Source organism: Gossypium arboreum, chromosome 5, assembly GCF_025698485.1.
Source record: "Gossypium arboreum isolate Shixiya-1 chromosome 5, ASM2569848v2, whole genome shotgun sequence".
NCBI classification, from domain to species: Eukaryota; Viridiplantae; Streptophyta; class Magnoliopsida; order Malvales; family Malvaceae; genus Gossypium; species Gossypium arboreum.
Genome location: NC_069074.1, coordinates 28,540,159 through 28,563,463, shown reverse-complemented (window position 1 = coordinate 28,563,463; position 23,305 = coordinate 28,540,159). Strand labels below are relative to the sequence as shown.

The window sequence follows — 23,305 nt, the reverse complement described above, 5'->3', positions numbered from 1 at the left end:
TCCCCCCCTTTTTAATTAAAACGACGTCGTTTTGGCCGGGTCGGTCGACCGACCCGCTCAGTCGGGATCCGCGTGTTTTTGAGCGGAAGGCAAATTGCGCATTTTGCCCTTCCACTTTTCTGAGATTTCGCAATTAAGCTCCTATGGTTTTTCAATTTGGCCCCATAATTTTTAGCGCTTTTCAATTTAGTCCCCCCGTGCTACACGACGTTTTGTCAACAGGGAATGTAATAGCCTGAATTTCAACGATGTCGAAAATAGTGGTTCGAGACCATCAAATCCGACAAATGAACTCGTAGATTATATTATTTAATATTTACGAGCCAAATGTAGTTTTTAAAAGATTTTTGAAATAGTAAATTGTGTTTTATAAAGATTTATTTGGTTAAGAAATTGAAAAAGAGGTATCGAGATCTTGATGTTATAAACCGAGCCATAAATATTTTTATAAATATTTACGGAATGTCAATAAGTTAGTATTAAAATTTCGTTAGAAAATTTTGACGTTTGGGTGGTCAATTAAATAAAAGGGATTAAATTGGAAAATGTGTAAAAGTTGCTAAAAGGATTAAATAGCTCAATTGTCAAATGAGGAAGGACCTAAAGTGAAAATAAGCCCAAAGGAGATATTTTGGGCAGCAATAGCTGAGAAAAATCAGGAAATGGGTGAAATAAGGGCAAAATTGGAAAATTGCCAAAATTTGCTAAATAAAAATGGGACTAAATTGGAATATCTAGAATTCTCTTCATTTCTCTTCATATTCATCAGCTGAAAAACAGCCATGGAAGGGGGTTCAAGCTGGTTTTCATGCTCTAGCTTCATGTAAGTTTAATTCTTGCTTTCTCCTTGAAATTTCTATGTTTTTGGAATTTTACAATTGCGTCCAACTTACTATTTCATTATTTTTTGATTCCATGGCTAATTTTTAAAGTTTTTAAGGATGAGTGCTGAAACAATATGATGAATAATCATAGAATTGAAGCTTTACTTTTGGTATATGATGATTTTATCAAGTAAAATTGATGGAAAATTAATTTTAGGACCTAATTAAGAAAGAGTTTGGAATTAATGTCTAATGCTAAAGTTCTGATTTTTAGGGGTTATGAAGAAGTTTAAACTGATAGACTAAAGTATTAATTGAGAAAAATTAGCTCAATTGAGGGGTTAATTGAGTAAGGACTGAATTGTATAAACTGTGAAATTTGGGGCAAAATGGAAATCAACATTTTTCATTAAAACTGTTTTGGACAGCAGCAGTAGTGTAACTTTGAAAAATCACCAAAAATTGTATAAATCTAATTAGAGGATGAATAAAATATAAAATTAAATCTTATTGAGTCTAGTTTCTTATAAAAGAAACTATGTAAGCAATGGAATTGTGAATCATGAGATATAATAAATTTTATGAGACAAGGTCAGAATGATTTCGGGTTCCCCTGTTTTGACTTTGGAAAATTATAAAAAATTGGAGAAAAATAATTACGGGCTTAAATTTATATGTTTTGAATCCTTAATGAGCCTATTTTCCATAGAAACAAATGAAAACATCATTTGAATCTTGTGCGAGGATATAATTAATTTTTAGTAAAGAAGAGTCGGAACTGTTAGACAGCAGAACAGGGGTAACTTTAAAGAATAAACTGTACTTATTGGATAAACCAAAAATTCTAAAAATTTTATGGTCAGAATATATATGAGTCTAGTTTCAAGGAAAATTATCAGATATTAATTTGGAGTTATATAGCTTCAAATATAAATAATTTAGTGACTATGACACAGATGGACAGCTTGAATATTCATAAAAGTAAATAATAAAGATTATGGATAATGTTACTTACAAGTGTGTTATATACATTAAGGATGTGGAATGGAGAGGAGGAGGAGGAAAATATATATGAATATCCAGCTAGCATGGCTAATTTGCATGTTTTAGGTTTAAGGAATGAATTGAATAAAAGTAAAACTTCAGGGGGTAATTTTGTAAAATGTCAAAATGACCAAATTGAAGGAATGAATTTTTTATTATCTAAATTAATAAATTGAATGAAATTTTCAATTTAAGATCGAGTGAAAATTGGGAAAATGGTAAATTACCAAAATGCCCCTTAATCTTGATATTTCTGCAATTTCGCCAAGTAAGTTCGTGTAACTTGAATTATATTCTTAAATGCTTAAAATGCATGTTTTTTTATATGAATATGATTTGAATGTTCATTATATGGAAAATTTATGAAACATTGATATATTTGAAAAAAAAAAGGGGAAAAAATCACGGTTGAATGGAAGGAAAATTCGATGGATCTCTGAAAAGGAATTGACGGTAAAAAGGTTCTAGCCCGGACGGGTGATCCTATCCTGATATAGCCCTCCCGAAGAATATGTGGAAATGGATTTAGCCGGACGGGTAATCCGAATTAGGGTCTGAATTGCTTTGGGTCACATTAATTCAGATCCAAGCTCATTAGAGTAATTGTCGTTGCGAGGATTTAGCTTTGGGTGGTAATCCCGACAATACTCTATGAGTTTATATTACAGGGGATTTAGCCTGGACTGGTAATCCCACTGTAAGGATGAGGTTTGTGGGAGTGTGCTCTCTGATATGGAATGTGTAAGACCATGGTTGAAAGATACCATGGCAACCTGATATGAAATGTGTAAGACCATGGTTGAAAGATACCATGGCAACGTGATATGGAATGTGTAGGACCATGGTTGAAAGATACCATGGCAACCTGATATGAAATGTGTAAGACCCTGGTTGAAAGATACCATGGCAACTTGATATGAAATGTGTAAGACCGTGGTTGAAAAATACCATGGCAACGTGATATGAAATGAATAAGACCGTGGTTGAAAGATACCATTGCAACGTGACATGAAATGAGTAAGACCATGGTTGAAAGATACCATGGCAACATGACGGGAAAATGAATAAGACCATGGTTGAAAGATACCATGGCAACCTGACATGAAATGAGTAAGACCATGGTTGAAAGATACCATGGCAACATGACGGGAAAATGAATAAGACCATGGTTGAAAGATACCATGGCAACATGACAGAAAACGAGTAAAACCATAGTTGAAAGATACTATGACATCATGTCGAAGATAAATAAGACCGAGGAAGAAAGCGCCAAGATATCTATTGAACAATCGATATTCGGGTAATATGTATAAGATGGAATGGTTATATGAAATGGTTGTGTGAAATGTTTACGAGAATTGGTCATATGGAAATATATGTACAAAATAGTTGTATGAAATAATTAAGAAGATAGATAAATGAAATAAGTATGGGTACATGGAATTTAATTTATGTTAAGTTTAATACTGAACTATTACCGAAATAAATATATACAAGATATAAGGAAATGATGGTGCATGAAATATTGACATAATGAAATGAATGATATATGCTTATGAAGAAAGCAGTAAGAGAATAATATATTTTGTGACATGTACATATATAATTATCTTTGATATGTTGATAAAGGAAATTATGTAAGTTGAGACTATTATTAAATTCAAGTGTGATAAGTTGAGAAAATAGGTATATTAATGTTGAATTTATATGAAATATGTGCAAGTATACTAATAATGTTGTTGTTTGGCGCTTAGACAAGTGCCAAGCTATTGATTGAATGGTAACATGTTTAATTATAAGGAGCATTGAAATGGTAAGTACTTAGATGAAAATATAATTTAAGATTTTGCGAAAATTTTTATGATCTCGATTTTATTCCAGTTGGTTTCTAATGTATGTTTTGGGCTTCGAGAGCCCAATAGAGAGACGTTATGATTATTTCAAAATATGAATAATAAATGACTCAAAATTATCTGAAAATGTTCAGTAAACTCCAGTAATGCCTCGTACCCTATTCCGGCAATGAATACAGGTAGGGGGTGTTACAGGGAATATTGTGTTTTTGGCCCCCATTGTTTCCACGCGTGTTCAAGATAGTCCTTTCCTGCTATTTTATTTCTAATTTCGCCCTAAAATGTTGTTTTAAGTTCGATTTAGCCCTTTTTGTCAATTTACTGCCTTATTTTCAAATTTATTTTGTTTCATTTCCTGTTATTTATTATTATTAATTATAATCTTTACATACTTATTTTTTTTTTGTATTTATTATATGTAGTAATGTATATTTTATTATGTATGCATGTGTCTATGTAATTAATATATTTTGTATATATTTATGTAATATTATTACTAGTGTTTTTATTCTCATATGTATACATTACATAAATATTTTAGTATTATACGTGTATATTTTTTCATATATTATGTACATGTGTTTTAATATTATACTTTATATATCATTATGTATATTTTTAATATGTATATATTTGTGAAGTATCATCAATAGTTATTATTATTATTATTTAGTCTTAAAATGTACGTATTGTACTTATATTTTAATATTACGTTATATATGTTTTTGTATTATGTATATATTTTAAATATTATATACTAAGTATTTTTAATATCCCTATTATTATTTTAAATAAATATTATTAGTTATATTTTTGTATATATTACTCTATGTACATATTTCCATATTATCCCATGTATATATTTCTAATACTATATTATGTTTTCATACATATTATGTATACACTCTAGTATTATTGTTATATATTTTTATACGACCTTATGTACATATTGTGAAAAATAAAATAGAATAAAATAAATAAAAATAAAGAACACATAAATTTTACGTGGAAACCCTTTCGGAAAAAAACCACAGGCAAGAGGAGAAGAAAATTCACTATGTCGAAAAATTTTTACTCAAATACAAGAGGAATAGACTATGTCTATTTATAGGCTTGCAAAGCCATATTCTAGTAGGATTGAAACACCTTATCCTAATCAATATAAAATAGATGGAGTTTAATAAGGTTTAAAACCTTATTCTAAAATAAAATAAAAGAAGTCTAGTTCTATATGGATTTTACTTTTATTTTATTTTCCATCGTATTTTATTTAAATAAGAATTTGGTTCACTTAATTCTAACAATCTCCACCTTGACACAAATTCTCAATGAACAAGTTCTTCATCGCGAACTTTCAATAAACAAGTTCTTCACCTCTTCCAAAAACCCCTTAAGGGTTTAACTTCAACAATGAACACCAACCAAGTCTAAGCAATGCTCAAACTTGGTTATAGGAAGTGACTTAGTCATCATATCTGCAGGATTTTCATGAGTGCTAATTTTGCTCACAACAATATCACCACGAGCAATAATATCACGAACAAAATGATACCGAATATTAATGTGTTTTGTTCTCTCATGAAACATTTGATCTTTTGTAAGAAAGATGGCACTGACCGTCACAAAATCTTGTCTTGATTTGAAGGTCTTCATTGAGTTCACTAAATAGTCCCTTCAACCAAATAGCTTCTTTACAAGCCTCATTAATCGCCATGTACTCAACTTCGATTGGTAGACAAAGCGATTGTAGTTTGCAAAGTGGCTTTCCAACTAATTGCACAACCTCCGATTGTAAAGGCGTAACTTGTGAGAGATCTTCTTCTATCAAGGTCTCCAAGCAAAATCAGCATCAACATACCCTATAACTCCATCTTTAGTTCTTCCAAAGCTGTAAGCAAACATTAGTAGTGCCTCGTAAGTATCTTAAAATCCTTTGAAGCGCTTTCCGGTGTTCTTTACGAGATTCGCCATGTATCGCTAAAGCCGATTGTTGCATATGATAAATCGGGCGTGAACAAACCATAGCATACATGAGAGATCCTCTGCACTAGAGTATGGAACATGTGACATGTACTCAATCTCATTATCGATTGAGGAGATAAGGCCGATGAAAGTCTGAAATGGGTCGCTAAAGGAGTACTAACGAAGCTTAGCACTCTGCATATTGAACACGCAAAGAACTTTCTCAATGTACCCCTTCCGACTTAGGTACAATTTACTTGCTTTTCTATCTCGAGAATCTCCATACCAAGTATCTTCTTTGCTGGTCCTAAATCTTTTATCTCAAATTCTTCACTTAGTTGGGCTTTAACCTTTCTTATCTCTCTTTTATCTTTTCTTTGCTATCAACATGTCATCAACATAAAAAGTAGATACACAAAAGAACCATCAACATTTTTCTTAAAGTAGACACAAGCTGTCAAAACTACTTCTTTTGAAATCATGAGAAGTCATAAAGGAATCAAACCTCTTGTACCCTTGTCTTGGTGATGTTTCAAACCGTAAAGGGACTTTTTCAGCAAGCAAACATAGTCCTCTTTTTCTAAGACTATAAAACCCTCTGGTTGTTGCATGTAAATTTCTTCCTCAAGTTCTCCATGCAAAATGCGGTTTTACATCTAACGCTCAAGCTCCAAATCATGCATGGCAACAATACCAAGCAAAGCTCGAATCGAACTATGCTTAACAACTGGAGAGAACACATCTGTGAAGTCCACTCGAATTTGATTGTAACCCTTTGCAACAAGCCTTGCTTTATATCCGGGTTCTTCAACTCCTAGAGTCCTTCTTTCTTTTTAAACACCCATTTACAACGAATGACCTTTTTACCTTTAGGAAGTTTTACAAGATCCCATGTTACTGCTTTTTGTGGAGTGATTCCATCTCCTCTTGCATAGCAAACATCCACTTTTACGAGTCTTCACTAATCGCCTCAGAATAATTAAATGGCTCTTGATTCGCATCTATATCTTCACCACATTTAAAGCATAAGCAACTAGATCAACCTCGGCATATTTCTTTGGAGGTTTAATTTCTCTTCTTGTCCTGTTTTTGGCGATAGAGTATTGCGGTGAAGAAGCAACTCTATTCTCAATTTTTGTCTTGGCTTGAGGAGTTGATTCAGTATTGTCGATGCTCCACCCGCTTTTGGTTTTCTTTATTGGAAGAGTCTTTAAGAGATAAGTTAGGTAGCATAGCGGTTTCATCAAAACAACATCTCCGCTAATCACAACTTTTCTATTTTCAGGACACCATAACTTATAGCCTTTTACACCACTTTATAACCAAGAAAACGCATTTAATGGATCTCGGTTCCAATTTTCCATTATCAACATGAGCATACGCAGACACCCAAAAATCTTTAAATCGAGAATAATTAGCGGGATTACGGACCATACCTCTTGTGGAGTCTTTTCTCAATGGCAGCGGATGGAGATCGGTTGATCAAAAACATGCGATGAAATCGCTTACGCCCAAAATGACTTCGGTAAGTTGGCATTTGACAACATACATCGAACCTTCTCCATGATCGTTCGTTCATTCGTTCGCAACGCCGCTTTTGTTGTGGAGTATGACGAACGTCAAGTGTCTCATGATCCCTTCGACTTGCACAATCTATTAAACTCATCGAGCAGAACTCTAAGCCATTATGCATGCGGAGGTATTTTATCATTTTCCGTCTATTTTCAATCATAATTTTCCAAGACTTAAATGTGGAAAACACATCGCTTTTACGCTTGGGAAGAACGCCTAAACTTTTTCGGAAAAATCATCAATAAAGGTTAGCATATAATTAGCTCCACCTCTCGAAGGCACTCGGGCGGCCTCCAGATCGAATGGATATACTCCAACGTTTCCTTCGTGTTATGGATTCCTCTAGTGAATCGAACTCTCTTTGCTTCCCAAAACACAGTGCTCACAGAAATTGGTTTGCAAATTCCTTGCCCATTAAGAAGTCCTCTTTTGCTTAATTCTACCATGCCATTCTCACTCATATGCCCTAGGCGCATATGCCAAAGTTTAATAATATCATCATCGACAAGGAAGAGGAAGCGGCAATTTGCATCACCGATATGATAGAACCACAGTAAAACATATAACTTGGCAATCTTTCTTTGCCCTTTCATCACAACAAGGGACCCTTTGAAATCTTTAAAACCCCACTTTCATTTGTGTATCTGCCCTTTTGAATCAAGAGTACTCAACGAAATTAAATTTCTTTTCAATTCGGAACATGCCGCACGTCACTAAGTGTTACGACAACTCCATCAAACATCTTAACTTTAATTGTTCCAACACCTGCGATTTTACATGAAGCATTATTTCCCATCAAAACAACACCTTGATCTTTGTTTCATAAGTTGTAAACCAATCCCGATTGGGACTCATGTGGAAGGTGCAACTGAATCAAGTATCCACTCGCTTACTTTAGAATCATTGATGAAGCAACTAGAAGTTCACCATCGTTGTAGTCTTCTACAACATCACTTCACCGGAATTTTCCATTTTGTTTTCCTTTTGATTCATGACCTCCTTTTAATCTTATTTTGTAGCTTATAGCTTTTCAGTTTAATGTGCCCTTTCTTCTTGCGAAGTTGCAAGTTTTACCTCTGTTTGAAGATTTCGATCTACCCTTAGATTTACCACGAGGATTCCGTTCTGTGTTCTACCACGATCATCATCAACATTCGGTCTTGTCTCCCACGAACAATGAGACCCTCTCCCTAAGAGTTGGGTTTAACCACAAGATGCTTCATCTTATCATACGAGGTTAAAGAATCATAAACCTCATCAATTGTGAGAGACTCGCGGCTATATAAAATCGTGTCTCTAAAGGTTGAATAAGGCGGGGCAACGAACAAAGTAGAATCAACCCTAGATCTTCCTTATCATCTTGAACCTCCATGGCCTCCAAGTTTGAGAGAATTTCTTTAAACAACATTAAGTGTTCGTGTATGACGCACCTTCCTCCAAGCGATGAGCATAAAGACGCCGCTTCATATGCAACTTGCTTGTTAGAGTTTTCGACATACATATTTGTTCTAGCCTCTTCCATAATGCGTGGCGGTTTTCTCTTTCATCACATCCTGCAAAATTTCGTTGGACAAATGCGAGATATAATTGTGTTAATGCCTTTCGATCCTTACGCTTCTTCTCTTCATCTGTTAATGTCGAAGGCATCTTATCTATCCTAGCGGGGCATCCTCTAGATCCATCGTGCAAGAAGCGCTTGCATCTTAATTTGCCACAACGCAAATCGGTGTTGCGATCAACAATGAATTTCATACTTCAAAGACGCCATTACCGTGATCGAGATGAATAACCGGAAGCTCGATACCAATTTGTGAAAAATAAAATAGAATAAAATAAATAAAAATAAAGAACACATAAATTTTACGTGAAACCCTTTCGGAAAAAAACCACAGGCAGAGGAGAAGAAAATTCACTATGTCGAAAATTTTTTACTCAAATACAAGAGGAATAGACTATGTCTATTTATAGGCTTGCAAAGCCATATTCTAGTAGGATTGAAACACCTTATCCTAATCAATATAAAATAGATGGAGTTTAATAAGGTTTAAAACCTTATTCTAAAATAAAATAAAAGAAGTCTAGTTCTATATGGATTTTACTTTTATTTTATTTTCCATCATATTTTATTTAAATAAGAATTTGGTTCACTTAATTCTAACACATATATTTCATTCTTCTTGTATACACATTTCACATATAGTATTATTTTCAGTATATCATTATATTTATTATTATACCCATGATTTTCACTATTATCACTTATCATTTTATCTCAATGTTATTATGTTTATATGTCTCCTATATGTCACGTATGTACATTTTTAATGTTCATTTTATTCATGTATATATTATGTATATATTTTAACATTGCAAGTTATGCTTTAATTATAGTATATACTTCTACACTATTTTATTCGTGTATATATATATATATTATTTTACGTATGTGTTCTTAATATTATTATTATGTATATACATTCATTGTTTTCATTTCATGTTCAATTCTAGTATTACATTATATCTTTATCGTTTATAATATTATTGTCATATTCGTTACTTGCTTCAATGCATTTCTGTCTTTTGTTTATTTTTATTTCATATCAACTTGCTTTGCATTATTTCGAAACATATCGGTTTAACACTAAGTCGTCGATTTCATCGCTATGTTGGGTGAACATCAATCGACTCGTGTTAAAACGGTATATCCTTCTCAAAAAATCAAAAAAATGAAAATTCTTGTCTTTTCAATCGGATCGCGATTAAATCTTATATTGAACTTGTGTTTTTGAAAATCAAGACAACACGTGTTTATAAGATACCAATTTTGGACGTCGCGAGGGTGATAATACCTTCCTCGCGCGTAACCGACTCCCGAACCCTAATTTTTCTTTGGATTTTCACGTAGACCTAAATTTGGCCCTCATTTTTTTAAAAAATAAATAAATGTCTTTCCAAAAAAAGATGATTTATGAGGTGTCCGATCATACCTAGGAGAAAAGATTGGTGGCGACTCCCATTTTTTTAAAAAATCAAACTTCAGTTTTCGAGTTTTCACTAAATCGCCACAATTAGCGACCAAAGCTAAAATTTTTACGTCGCTACACCCTCGGACAGTATGCATCGTTTGAAACTAATGTAGACCTTCTGTAGGGTCTGCATGTATTGAATTAAACTGTATAAGTTATGATTTTGTGATCTGAGATTGAATAATGAGATATCTATTCTATATTGCATATGGTAACTGTTACTGATATTGAACTATTCGATATGGACATTAACTGTATCTAAGTAGTCGTGTACGACTCTGTATTAAATGTTATTTGAATCTGTATCTGCATCGAGTGGGATCGAGTAAATGAGGAAGTATTCTATTATGAGACAGTGGTTAAACCACTGGTATTTGTATTTCGATATGGTAGCTAATTTTCAATTATCGAAACGTGTCATACCGACATTGTGTGGTGTGTAGGGTTGAACGTGTATTTAATACTCTAATTGGCGTGTTGGGTTAGTTGGAGATGGTGTGTAGCAGGTGAGAAATAGAAAAACTGTATATATTCTGATTTGTTTTGTCTCTGAGAATAGCCTAACTTACTATCTGTCTAAACTGCTATGATCTGTTAAACTGAATGGTTTGCCTCCTGGAACTGATTTTGAAATCAGTTATTGGGACTTAACCGTTTTTAATCTAAAATTTCTGAATATATAGTTATTTCTCAATAGAATTATTAACTTATTTCTTCTACTGACTAAATTACAGGTAAACCATAGGCTTGATCAGTTTAGCGGATCGTGAGCTCAGTCATTCTTCTTACCTGTTTTGTTGTTATTAGCCTCGTTAGCTTATTTTCAATAATTTCAGTAATTTCAAGACATGAAATGTTTTAAGGTTATAAGTGACATATTATATTCTACAATTGCTATTCTCTGCTAGTTTTGCTTAAAAACTAAATTTTAGATATTGTGAATTGAGAAACTCGAGGTAATTTTCTAGATTTGGCCTTGTTGTCTAGGTCGGGTATGAGGTGTTACATTTAGTAGTATCAGAGCCAGGTTAAAACACTCGAGCTGTGTTTTGTGCTCTTATGTTGCGTTAAAAGTTGTTTAAATGAAAATAAGCTATCTGAGTAATCTTGAAAATCAATTTTAAAAAAGATCGAGTCTCCGATGTCAAACCTGTAATTGTTTCTGCTCAGTTATTGCGATTAGTTGATAGATTGTAGTAATTAAAATTGTAATAAGTGTTTCTTTCATTAAATTGTCAACTCAAATAAGACTAGTAATTTAATTGCCTCAGTGGCAGTCTGCAGTGGACACTGCTGAGTGCCACTTAGCTTCAACATAATATTTTGCCTTAATAAATAATGCATAGTTGATGACCATAATTGGAGTGGCAAAGTTTTTGTTCATTGACATCTTAGATGTTGTTCGAAGTGTTGTAATACTATTAATGACATTTCAAAACAAAAATGTAAATATGAGAAAGATAAACACACAAGAATTGGTTATGTAGTTAAGGACCGGATCTATTTTTCTAGCACCTCACCTAAAGAATATAATCAACTACTAAGCCAACAGTAGAACAAACAATTACAAGCCAACCAATCCTAAGATTACTACAGTCTTGACATTATATACCATGTAACACCCCGAACCCGAGACCATCGCCGGTGTTGGACACGAGGGGTTAACGAGACAAATCCTCTTAAAGTACCGACCAATTCGGCATTTCCAGACAGGCTGAAAAACTGCGTCACCGTCGCCTTAAAAATCATATCTTGAGTTTCAAAACTCAGAAACTGATTCCGTAAATTTTCCCTGAATTTAGACTCATATATCCATCCATGGATTTATTTCTAGAATTTTTGGTTGGGCCAATAGGTACAGTTTATTAGTTAAAGTCACCCATGTTACAGGGGTCGACTATGCTGATCTTCGCACGTTACAACTTGAATATCTCTCTGTACAGGGCTTTAATACTGGTGCCGTTTGTTTCTAATGAAACTAGACTCAAAATGGAATCTGCACATATAAGGCATGACTTCTAATTCTTTCTGGATAATTTATAGTAAATTTTCAAAGTCGCGACAGGGGACCCAGAAACCGTTCTGGCCCTGTCTCACGAGAACTTTAATATCTCTCGGTATACTGTTCATATGATCGTTTCGTTACTTTCATATGAAAATAGACTCGTCAAGGTTCGTTTACATAACTTATTCACAATTTAACACCCTTCCTACAAATTTTGGTGATTTTTCACATCCACGTCACTGCAACTTGGCAGCATCCGTTTTAAGGTAGGCCTTACCTATTTTGTAGTTTCCATGGACCAACTATAGTCTAGTCATACATAGGTCCTCCTATGATCATGTTTAGCCATTCCAATGGCTGATCATGTGACCAACACTCCCATTCAATCCATAATAACATCATGAAACCATATAAAATTACAAACCACAAATGGTCTAATTCCGTACTCACTTTTACGAACCATTTTCGCATGGCCGTACATATATACATCACAAAAGCACTTGAAAACAACCGAGGGTAGTCCTATACATGCCATATCCAAAGTTCAACTAAAAGAGTACCAAAATGGGGCTTTGATAGTGTGGATGACTTCGACTTCAAGGATCCCGAATCCGATAGCTAACGAGCAAAATCTATAAGACAGAGAAACAGAGGAAAGCGGAGTAAGCAATTTATGCTTAGTAAGTTTGAGCAAGAAATTCCAGCACAACAAAAGCTTAGCATTCATAAAGCTAACGGATAATTTCATATGTACAAACTCTCAATATCATACTCATTTCACATTTCAACCCCTATGATCATACATAAGGGATCACCTTAGTCACATACCGGAAACTCATTACTCGATGGCGAATATTATTGAAGGAATCAACGATTCAAGCTCATATGAACATACCTCATTGCTGGAATTTTCTCAAGCGCATTAACTGAAATTTTACAGCAAGATTGCTTATTCTAGAATCACGTACCTTGAATTTAATCGGATATAACGACTCGCTCAAATGCCTTCGGACGAAGCCGGTTATAGCGACTTGCACGAATGCCTTCGGACTTAACCCGGGTTTAGTAACTTGCACAAAGCCTTCGGATTAGCCCGGATTTATTAACTTCGCATACGAATGCCTTCGGATCCTAGTCCGGATATAGTCACTTAGCACAAAGCCTTCGGGACTTAGCCGGACATCATTCAATAACCGAGCACAATTGTCAATAAATTATGACACATTCGTATTTCATTTTCAATAGCAAAACTCAAACACAAGGCACTTTTTGCACTTGCAATTTCGGCTCAATAGCCACACACAAAGAGCATGATTTTAATTTGCTTTAAACATGATCTAATCATTTCAGAATTTAAGCTCTATTACTCAAGAACTTACCTTGGATGTTGTCGAGCGATTTAAATGCTACTCGACTACTTTTTCCTTCCCTTTATCGGATTTAGCTCCCCTCTACTCTTGAGCTTAATTTGACAAATAAATTGATTTAATCATTTGAGCATCGAAAGAGGAATTCAAGGTACTTAGCCAATATATATACTCATTTGGCATCAAAGTCGCATATGTACGAAATCATGAGTCGAACTCAACACATTAGTTAATATTCCTCTTAGCGAATTTTCTAAGCCAAGAATAGGCATCAATATGCTTGCCTCTAACCGAGTGCATGCACACCAATTTCCCCTCATGTGGCGAATATGCATGTCCATGTTGAGGCCAATTATACACTTTATACCACACCAAAAAAGCAGCATACATTTTACTAACTAATGCATTCCATAATGTAACTCAATACACATCTATCATTTCCTTCATGATCGAAACATCATCACAAGCAAATATACACCTTGAAATAGTATATATGTCATACCAATACATCATGTACAACATATATACATATATATATGCTAGAGCCGAATCTCAAGTTGATTGTAACTAAACACGAACAAAATTTCAAAACACAAATCTTACTTTCCATGCAATGAGCATAAATCACACTTTTGGATGTACCATGGCGAATACATCACAACACTATAATTTTGGTCATGATTAAACAAAAACTTAGCATCTCATTCGAAAATGCTAAAAGAAAATCTAAGAGTCCTCAATCCCCCATCACATGTATCATTATCAAGCTTGATATTTAGCATGCAATGGCATTTACACCACATTTACTTTGGCGAATTTCATTCCCATGACATTGCAAAGATTTGAACCATGGGCTACCAAGAACATCAAGCTAGCAACTAAAACATGCATGAATTTCATGGCACAATCTCAAACATACCTTAATCTTGATGCAAGTTTAGCCAACCTCTTCCTAATCCTCTTCCAAAACAAACATGAAGCAAAATTCCTTCCTTCCTCTAGTATTTTCGGTCAAGAGAGAATGCAAGGTTGGATGAACAATTTTTTCTTTTTTCATCTACAATACACGGCAATGGGGTTTCACACTCACACTCACATTTTTTTCTTTTCTTTCTTTATTACCCATGCTTATTTGTTTATTATTTCTCCTAATGCCCAACAAAACATGTTTCATGACATGTTTAGCCCATGATTCCTTGTCATGGCCGGCCACTACAACTTGGGGGAAATTTGACATGCAAGTCCTCCCTTGACTACATGCACTATTAGGTCCTTATAGATTAGCCTTTCACTTTTCAAAAGTGTCACACAAGTCCTACTAACTGAATTCACATGCAATCGGCTAAATCGGAACTTGAAATTTTCACACATTCATAATTACATATTCTAGACAATAAATTTTACATTCAAACATTTCGGTGACTCGGTTTAGCGGTCCCGAAACCACTTCCCGGCTAGGGTCAGTTTTGGGCTGTCACATACCAAGTGGATTTTAGCGAGTTCTCTTGCATACAAATGCCTTCCTACTGAAGGTTGAAATATCTCTTACAAATGAGTAGAAAGATCTCAACATGCACTAATAGAATGAATTGATTTTATGCTCTCCAATTTTATTTTCTAGGGTTTGTGGTTGTACTTTCAAATAAAGTTATCTCTAGAGCTCGAACACGCATATTTTATTAAGAATGCAATGTATTTTACCATAAAAAATGATATAATGTTTAGTAGACTCTTTGAATTATTGGAGTTTATAATTTGCTTCTTTGATAGAGCTTGGACAAAAATAAATATACTTTGTAATAAGAAATTATTAGCTATTATTTAAAGGAATAATTCACAAAGTTAATCTCGAACGACTTTAAAGTTACTTATATGTAAATTTAAAAAAGTTCAATTTCGATAAAACTGTATTAGCTAATGATAAAGAGTCAAATTGATCCGCATGTGGATTGATAGCTTTAATAACTCATATTATTCAAATTCAAAATAGAAATCAATAAAAAGATACATCTATTGTTTAAATGTTGATTGCTTTGCTTATACAATGTTGTCGCCCACCACACCTTAGACAGTGATCATTTTGAGAGCTATAGTTGTTCATAGCGAGAAACATTTTCCTAAGTTGATTCACTTTGTTATCTTTTAAGTATTTATTGGAAAGTTTATTCACTTTGTAAATGATGATATTTGGAAAGAGTGAGTGAAAATAAGTGTACAATAATGAGATTGTTTTTATCCTTACGAGTGTTTGATAGATAGAGTTTAAATCATTAGTTGTTATGAGAAATTGTTTAGTGAATTACAGAGTAAAGATAAAATTATTAATTCGAATTGCATAAATAATCTTAATCTGGTTTGTTTATCGGTTAAACTTTACAACATAAGTTTATAAAGACCATTGTTGCAAGATGAATTTCAAGAGCAACAAGTCCAACAAGTCAATTTAGTTTTTCACCAATATTTACTAAAAAAGAAATCTCCAAATAACATTAATATTGTTCTAACATTGCAGTATTGCTCAAAGTATTAATGGAGGAGTTCTAACACTTGCACTCAATAAATAATAATACAAATTGTCAATCATTTAACATAAAAAGAAAACATTTAAATGAATTTTTTTTATCCTAATGTGATGAGATATTTTCATTTAGTAATAAAATCAATTACAAGTGAAGTCCCTAAATAATTAACTTACAGATAGATAATGATATTATTGAAACCAATCCATACAAAAAGGATATTTTATGCTCCCCATCCTCTCTTTAATAATACATTAAAATATAACACCGATTTCCCTTATCTTTTTTGCTTTGGGTTTTCCTTTCTAGCCTTTCAACTTGAATTTATGGCCAATATTTGTGATCAATTCACCAGCTTTTCCTCATTATTTATATAATATATCTATAAATTGTTGTAGATTTTGTTTATGGCTTTAGTAGACTCCAATCATTTTTATATATTTTATCCATGTTGGTTGAGATTGATTTAAGATTTTATTTTATTAATTTTTTAAATTAAAAACATTTATATTTATACTTAGAAATTAAATTAAAATTATTTTTTAATGAAAATTAGATTCAATATAAACCAAATTAATCAGTACCACTTTTAAAAAGAGGTGAATTAAAAAACTTTTAGAAGAGTCAGAATTAAAGTATAAAAATTTTGAGAGGTGAAAATATAATTTTATCATATATTTCATCATTTCGAAAAGAACTAAACTTTTCATCTTTTTGAGATAAAATGTAATTTTATTATATATAAATTTAATGATTTTAAGAAGGATAAATTGCAATTTTCCATTTTAAAGTAACCAGCAAGTAACGGAGAATAAAATAACAACACTCGTCCTTTGACAACATTTTCTTTTTTAAGTACCAAACTTAAAATCAGAAATAAGTCCGGAGCTAATTAAATAATTAATCCAACTTATTTTCACCAAGTATTTATTTTAAACATGGTCCCTGTATAATGACATTGGAAATGGTTACAATATTGCTTTCAGAAAAACAAAGGAAATGGTTAAAAAATGATAATTCTGTCCTCAAGTAGAAAGCGAAATTAGCAAAAGACAATTAATGGCACCTGGCATACTCGTTAATAAGTGAATGTATCCTCTTTAAAACATTGTTTTATTGTTTTTTTAATATTTAATTTCACATTTTTCCTAAGGGCTTGTTTCATAATTTAATTTTAAAAAAATTCAATCCAGTAGTTTAATTTTTTATAACCAACATTAAAATTTTGGATTAATTTATATTTTACTTTAACATTATATTATCCTTTCAATAAAAAATCAGATCATAATAATCTAATTACTTACCTTTATTATTATTAGTTTAGATATTGTTAAAGTACATTATTTTTAAATATATAATTTTCAAAATTTGGATTTATCAAACAATATAACACTTAATTTTCAGTAAATACCAAATAAATTTTATGATTTATATTTGATTTTCTACTTGATCAAGTAAAGCATTGGAATTATTTAGATTGTTATTTGTTTGTTTATTTGAGATTAGATTCGAGTGAATCTTTACACAATAGTCTTTTCTTAAAAAATTATATTGGAGAGATGGGAATAAAAATAATCAAATCATAATTTTTTAGGATAGTAAATTTGCTATGCATTAATGAAGAATTAGCAGTATGGTAATGAGTAAGATGTTAAAGGGTCCATCCCAATACAGAAACCAGTATTATAATGAGTTAAATTTCGTGAAGATCTGTCTTTTTCTATGCTTGTCCTCCTATGGAGCTTTGCTCCCACATGGGGTAATGTAATCTTCACTCATATTCTCCATAAGCATCACATGATGTACAGCAAACCCATGGATATTATTATTTTATGACTAACACCCCTAGTCCTTGGTTAAAGCAATGTAAATAGAACCCTAAACAACAAGATAAGTAGTATAAGTCGAATATGAAGAAATAACACAGGCAACGATACAAATACACTCACGTCTAATTTCGTCTCTCCATTAAATATTATATTACAAATGACTTTTAGTCTTGAAGACATCATCCCTTGTCTTCATCTTCAAAGAAAACAGAAGAAAGTAAAAGGAATCAAACTTCTTATCTTATTTAACACCATATGATCACAACCCCACTATTGCAAAGTGATAATTGATGGGGGTGAACTTAACGAGGACGACGATTACTAATTAAGCCATAATCAGCACTTCTTCGAGACCTTGGGAGATACACTATTGATTCCGAAACTGCGCAACTTCTTTTACAAGAAGTGTAAAGATTAATAAACCCCAACCTGTCACTCATACTTCTTGTTACCTTAGCTCCGGTCCACAGATTTCTTGCAGTTTCTTCGTCACCATCACGGTCTTCCTTGGAACACTCAACCAACGCCGCGAAAAATGGGTCCATCCGCCGGAAACTCTCTGAAGCGCCGGCGGATGCCTTTTTCCTGCTTAACATATCTTCGAAGCTGTAGGTTTTTGAGGAGGTTCGTGGGGTAGTCGGGGGAGGCAATGGCAGCAACTTCATGGACTCTTTTCTGTTGTTGTGGTTATGTAGCTTCTTTGGGATCCCTGGTAACTGTTCCCAAGAAAATGGTACACCTGAGAATCGGAACGGAGTTGCGGGGCTGAGAGGCGAATCATCGGGAAAATACGAAGATCTCAGTGAGGATGAAAACCAAGGGCTTTTGGTGGCCGGAATTATGGGGCCACATTCTTTTGCTGGCGTTTGGTGATGATGCCCAAATTGAGTAGTTGATGAGGAACCCATAGCTAGCTTTAGAGAAAATGAAGGGAGAAATCAATTTGTGTTGTATTAGATGGTGTTATTTAATTTTGTTATTTGACCTTCTTATATATTTATTTATACCCATATTTATTTTATTTCATTAATCCACTCCTTGCTTTAATCAAATATACAACACACAGTTTTAGGTTTAAATGCATCTAATCTTTTTAAATTTATACTTTATTTTCTCTTCTTCTAATTTTGCAATTATAAAAACACAATAACTTTTTTATCCTCAATGTTTACATGTTATTTTTTCATTTTGGTTCAAAGTACATAAAATTATTAAAAATTAAATTTTATATTTTCAGAAAAGTTCCTATTTTTCTAAATTCCCCCAAAAATTAATAAATAAAAATTAAAAATTCATTAAATTATAAAAATATAAAAATTTTCCAAATTCGTTTAACAAAGGCGGTATTTCACTTCTTAAATCTTCTAAACTTTATTTTAAAATTTTAAAATATAAAAGTTCAGCAAATATTAATATTTTTAATGGCAACATACAAATGTTACAATAATATTCATAATTTAAGTGAATTTATATAATCAATTCAAATATATGGGATTTTATATTGTGAACATATTTAAAAACTATGACATTAAATAAATTTCATATCATAAAGTCGGTAATTAAATTTCTACAAACATAGAAATCAATAATAAAATAAAATAAATAAATAAAGGATACACAGCTTAACTATATTTAATAATTAAATATATTTTTATTTTTATTAACAATTTAATAAATTTACAAATAAGATAAGTAGTCATGAATAATATATTAAAAAGTAATATGTAATCCCATTGTAATTTTTAGATGAATGATGTATAAAAGAATTATCATTAACATAATATGGACGGGGTTGCATTATCAGATAAAGTTTAATGTTTATTTTATTTTTATTATTAATAATGGTGTTTAACTCTTTCTTACCTTATTTTTTTGTGAAACTATAAGAGGAGAATAAAGTCTTAATAGCAACGCGACTGATGTAACTTGAACTCAGATCACACCTAGAACAGTGAACACCCTGACTATCAGGCTAATACACAAAGTTCAACTCTTTCTTAATTATTAATATTAGAAGATAATATATTGTTTGGCATAAATGAGGATAGAGAAGCGTAAATAATGAGAATTATTATGTAATAATTAACATCCATTACAAATTTAACATTTGTGTTAAATACATAAAATTCTATATTTCTAAGTATTTTAAATTTGTATTTTGTTTCCATAATTTAATTATTTTATTTTATTTTATTAACTCTAGTAAAATCTAAAAACTCTCCGCGCCTTGCAAATAATTAACTAAAAATAGCCATTAATTTGTTAAGAAGAGGTTACTTTGGTAGTATAAATAGGATACTTCAATGGCATATTATTCAAGCTCAAGAGGAAACTACTTCAAGAAAAATCAATGGATTCGACGCCTAATGTTGTGGTCGCTAAGGATGGTAGTGGGAAATATGATTGCATCACCGAGGCCTTGGCTGAAGTCCCTTTGAATAGTTGCGATCGATTTGTTATTCACATTAAGGCTGGTACTTACAAGGAAAAAATCATCGTGACCAAAGAGATGACTAATGTTGTGCTCATCGGTGATGGCCCAACCGAGACCATTATCACCAATGACACTAATTGCATTAAGGATAATGTTAAAACATTCGACACTGCAACTGTTGGTAAGTAGTATTATATACATATAAGTTGTGGTGGTGAGGTGAGGTGACTAACTAGTATGCATGTTTGTGAAATATTGTAGGTGTGGATGGGGCTGGTTTCATGGCCAAAGGCATTGGATTCGATAACTCAGCAGGACCCGATGGTCATCAAGCAGTGGCTTTTAGGGCATCCTGTGATAAGGTCGTCATGCTCAATTGTCATTTCACTGGGTACCAAGACACCCTTTACGCTCACAAAGAGAAACAATTTTATAGGGATTGTCTCATCAGCGGGACTGTGGACTTCATCTTCGGGAATGCGGCAAGTGTGTTCCAAAATTGTCAGATCATTGTGAGGAAGCCAGGTGAAAACCAGCACAACATGATTACAGCACATGGAAAGAAAGAAGAAGAAACTAACACAGCCATTGTGCTTCAAAATTGTACCATCTCGGGTGCCCCTGACTACCTTCCGGTGAAAGACAAGAACAAGACGTACCTTGGTCGTCCCTGGAAACAGTTTGCGACAACTATCATAATGCAATGTCAAATTGATGACATCATTACACCAGAGGGTTACTCCCCTATGGAAGGCACCATAGGATTGGATACTGGTTACTTTGCCGAGTTCCAAAATAGGGGACCTGGTGCCAACACTGAGGGCAGGGTCACATGGAAAGCTATCAAGAAAATCGATATGGATGAAGCCATGAAATGGACTCCTCGAGTCTTTTTGAAATCTGACGAATGGCTGGCACAAACTGGCGTTCCCTTTGATCCTGATATGGTCCCTGGAGTGTAAACTTCCCTTTTATATATTAATAGTAAATAATATAGGGAGTTAGGTGAGATGGCAAGTGTCTCTCCTACCTTAACCAATGGTTGAGGGTTTGATCCTCGCTTTGGGTATGGAGTAGCTTTAAAACTAGTGGCCAGCATTTACCCCTTAATGAGCCTATAGAATGCGGAGGATTAGTTATTGGGCTTGACCTTAAGAAATAAAAAAACTTGAAACTTTATATATTTTCTATATTTTTTTGATTTAAAAAAATTTATTTTAAATACTTGTAATAGTTGATTTTAATTGAAACTTTTATATAATTTTTGGTTAAAATATGCTCCAAATCCTATACTCTTCATACATTTATAATTTAATTTCTTTATTTTTATTTTTAGGAATTTAGTCTTATTTTTATATTTTAAAATTCAGGTCTAGTCATCAACAGCTTTTAAAATATTTTTGTTAAATTTGTTGGTGTGACATTTTAAAATAAAAGAAATACCCACTTAGTAGCCACGTGACAAAAAAAATGACGTTGAATTGAACTTGAATTTTATAAAAAAATTTAATCATGTTAGCAATTAAACTTACATTTTCAAATCTGAAAAGTAAAAGAATTAAATTCTAAATATGTAAAAATACTAAGACCTAAAACATATTTTAACCAAAATTTTATAATAACTGTTTATATAAATTCAAACATAGTTGTAACTTAAACATAATATGATTACATGAAAGCGTCCAACCATACCATGTTCTTTAATATTTTATGCTAAAAAATTACAAAAATTATTTTCATCCTAACAAATTATAATTAGGTTTTTCTTTTAATCCCGACAGTAGTCTACAACATCAAATGAAAAAAAACAAAAAAAAAACAACCAATATGGACAGAATGTGAATGATAATTCAGTGGGGTTAATATAGAAAGTAGTTGAGAGATGCTGCTGTTCATGGAGTTGACCCCAACCTACCTAGTGATAATTCATATTTTTATTATTAATGTTATTTATTGAAAGATGAAACATTTAATATATAATACTATTAATATTTGTTATAATTTTTAGGAAAAGAGTAATATATTTTTGTGAATATCATACAAGTAGATATATATATATATATATATTTACCAAATTGTAGGTGTAGCAGACATGTGTTGTTAAAGAAACCAGAATAATCCAAACCTTAAACAGAGAAGAGCTGCATTATTTTTGGGCCAAAATTATTATATGTTTTCATAATTTCGATGCTGAATTGAGGTCCAATCTTCATGTGCAATATTTTGTTGAAATGGACAAATTTTCATTTTCAACATCACTCACCACCTTTCATTTTTGCTCACAAAGTTTACTACAAAATGGTTTTCATCTCATAATTTTTAATTTTTTAAAATAGCTTTATAATATATTTAAGTACAAAATTAGATTTATAAATAAAAGATGTTATAAATGCTAGTTGCAAAAGTTTAAATATTAACATTTATAATTTTTTTATTAGTTTTTAAATAAAAAAAAGACGGAAGTACACTCGTAATAATTTATACTAGTTTAAAATATGTAAGGATGTTTTAATTATTTCATTGATTGAGTTTGTGCCAAGTTAAATCATAACATTAATTCAGTCATACATTTAAATAATAGTAAGTATAGATAGTTAGATTAGTCTAGAATTACTTTTGAAAAGTGTCATGACAAAATGTTTTTTAAAAAGTTGATTAAATCAAATTTTTATATTTTATATTATAATTTAAATAAACATTTTTCAATAGCAATTTTTGACGCATTTTCAAAAATAATTATAATTATATGTATTTAAAATATTTAAGACATGATGTTGTAAAGTAAAAAATATATCCGTAAATGATTTTTGAATTGTTAATCTTATAATTTAGGAAATATATCAACTTAAATTGTAATAAAAATATAAAAA

General features: G+C 32.1%; 2 protein-coding genes across 2 annotated transcripts; one reads left to right on the top strand and one right to left on the bottom strand.

Annotated features, from left to right (window-relative positions):
* Positions 1 to 18,112: 18,112 nt before the first annotated feature.
* LOC108452087 (uncharacterized) lies at positions 18,113 to 18,982 on the bottom strand. Its single transcript, XM_017749827.2, has one exon. It carries the CDS (start codon positions 18,907 to 18,909, stop codon positions 18,304 to 18,306), a length of 606 nt encoding a protein of 201 aa, XP_017605316.1. The 5' UTR covers positions 18,910 to 18,982; the 3' UTR covers positions 18,113 to 18,303.
* A 1,338-nt stretch (positions 18,983 to 20,320) lies between these two features.
* LOC108451444 (pectinesterase-like) lies at positions 20,321 to 21,618 on the top strand. Its single transcript, XM_017749134.2, has 2 exons — positions 20,321 to 20,616; positions 20,697 to 21,618. The coding sequence occupies exons 1-2, from the start codon at positions 20,352 to 20,354 to the stop codon at positions 21,395 to 21,397; spliced, it is 966 nt and encodes a 321-aa protein (XP_017604623.1). The 5' UTR covers positions 20,321 to 20,351; the 3' UTR covers positions 21,398 to 21,618.
* The last annotated feature ends 1,687 nt before the right edge of the window (positions 21,619 to 23,305 follow it).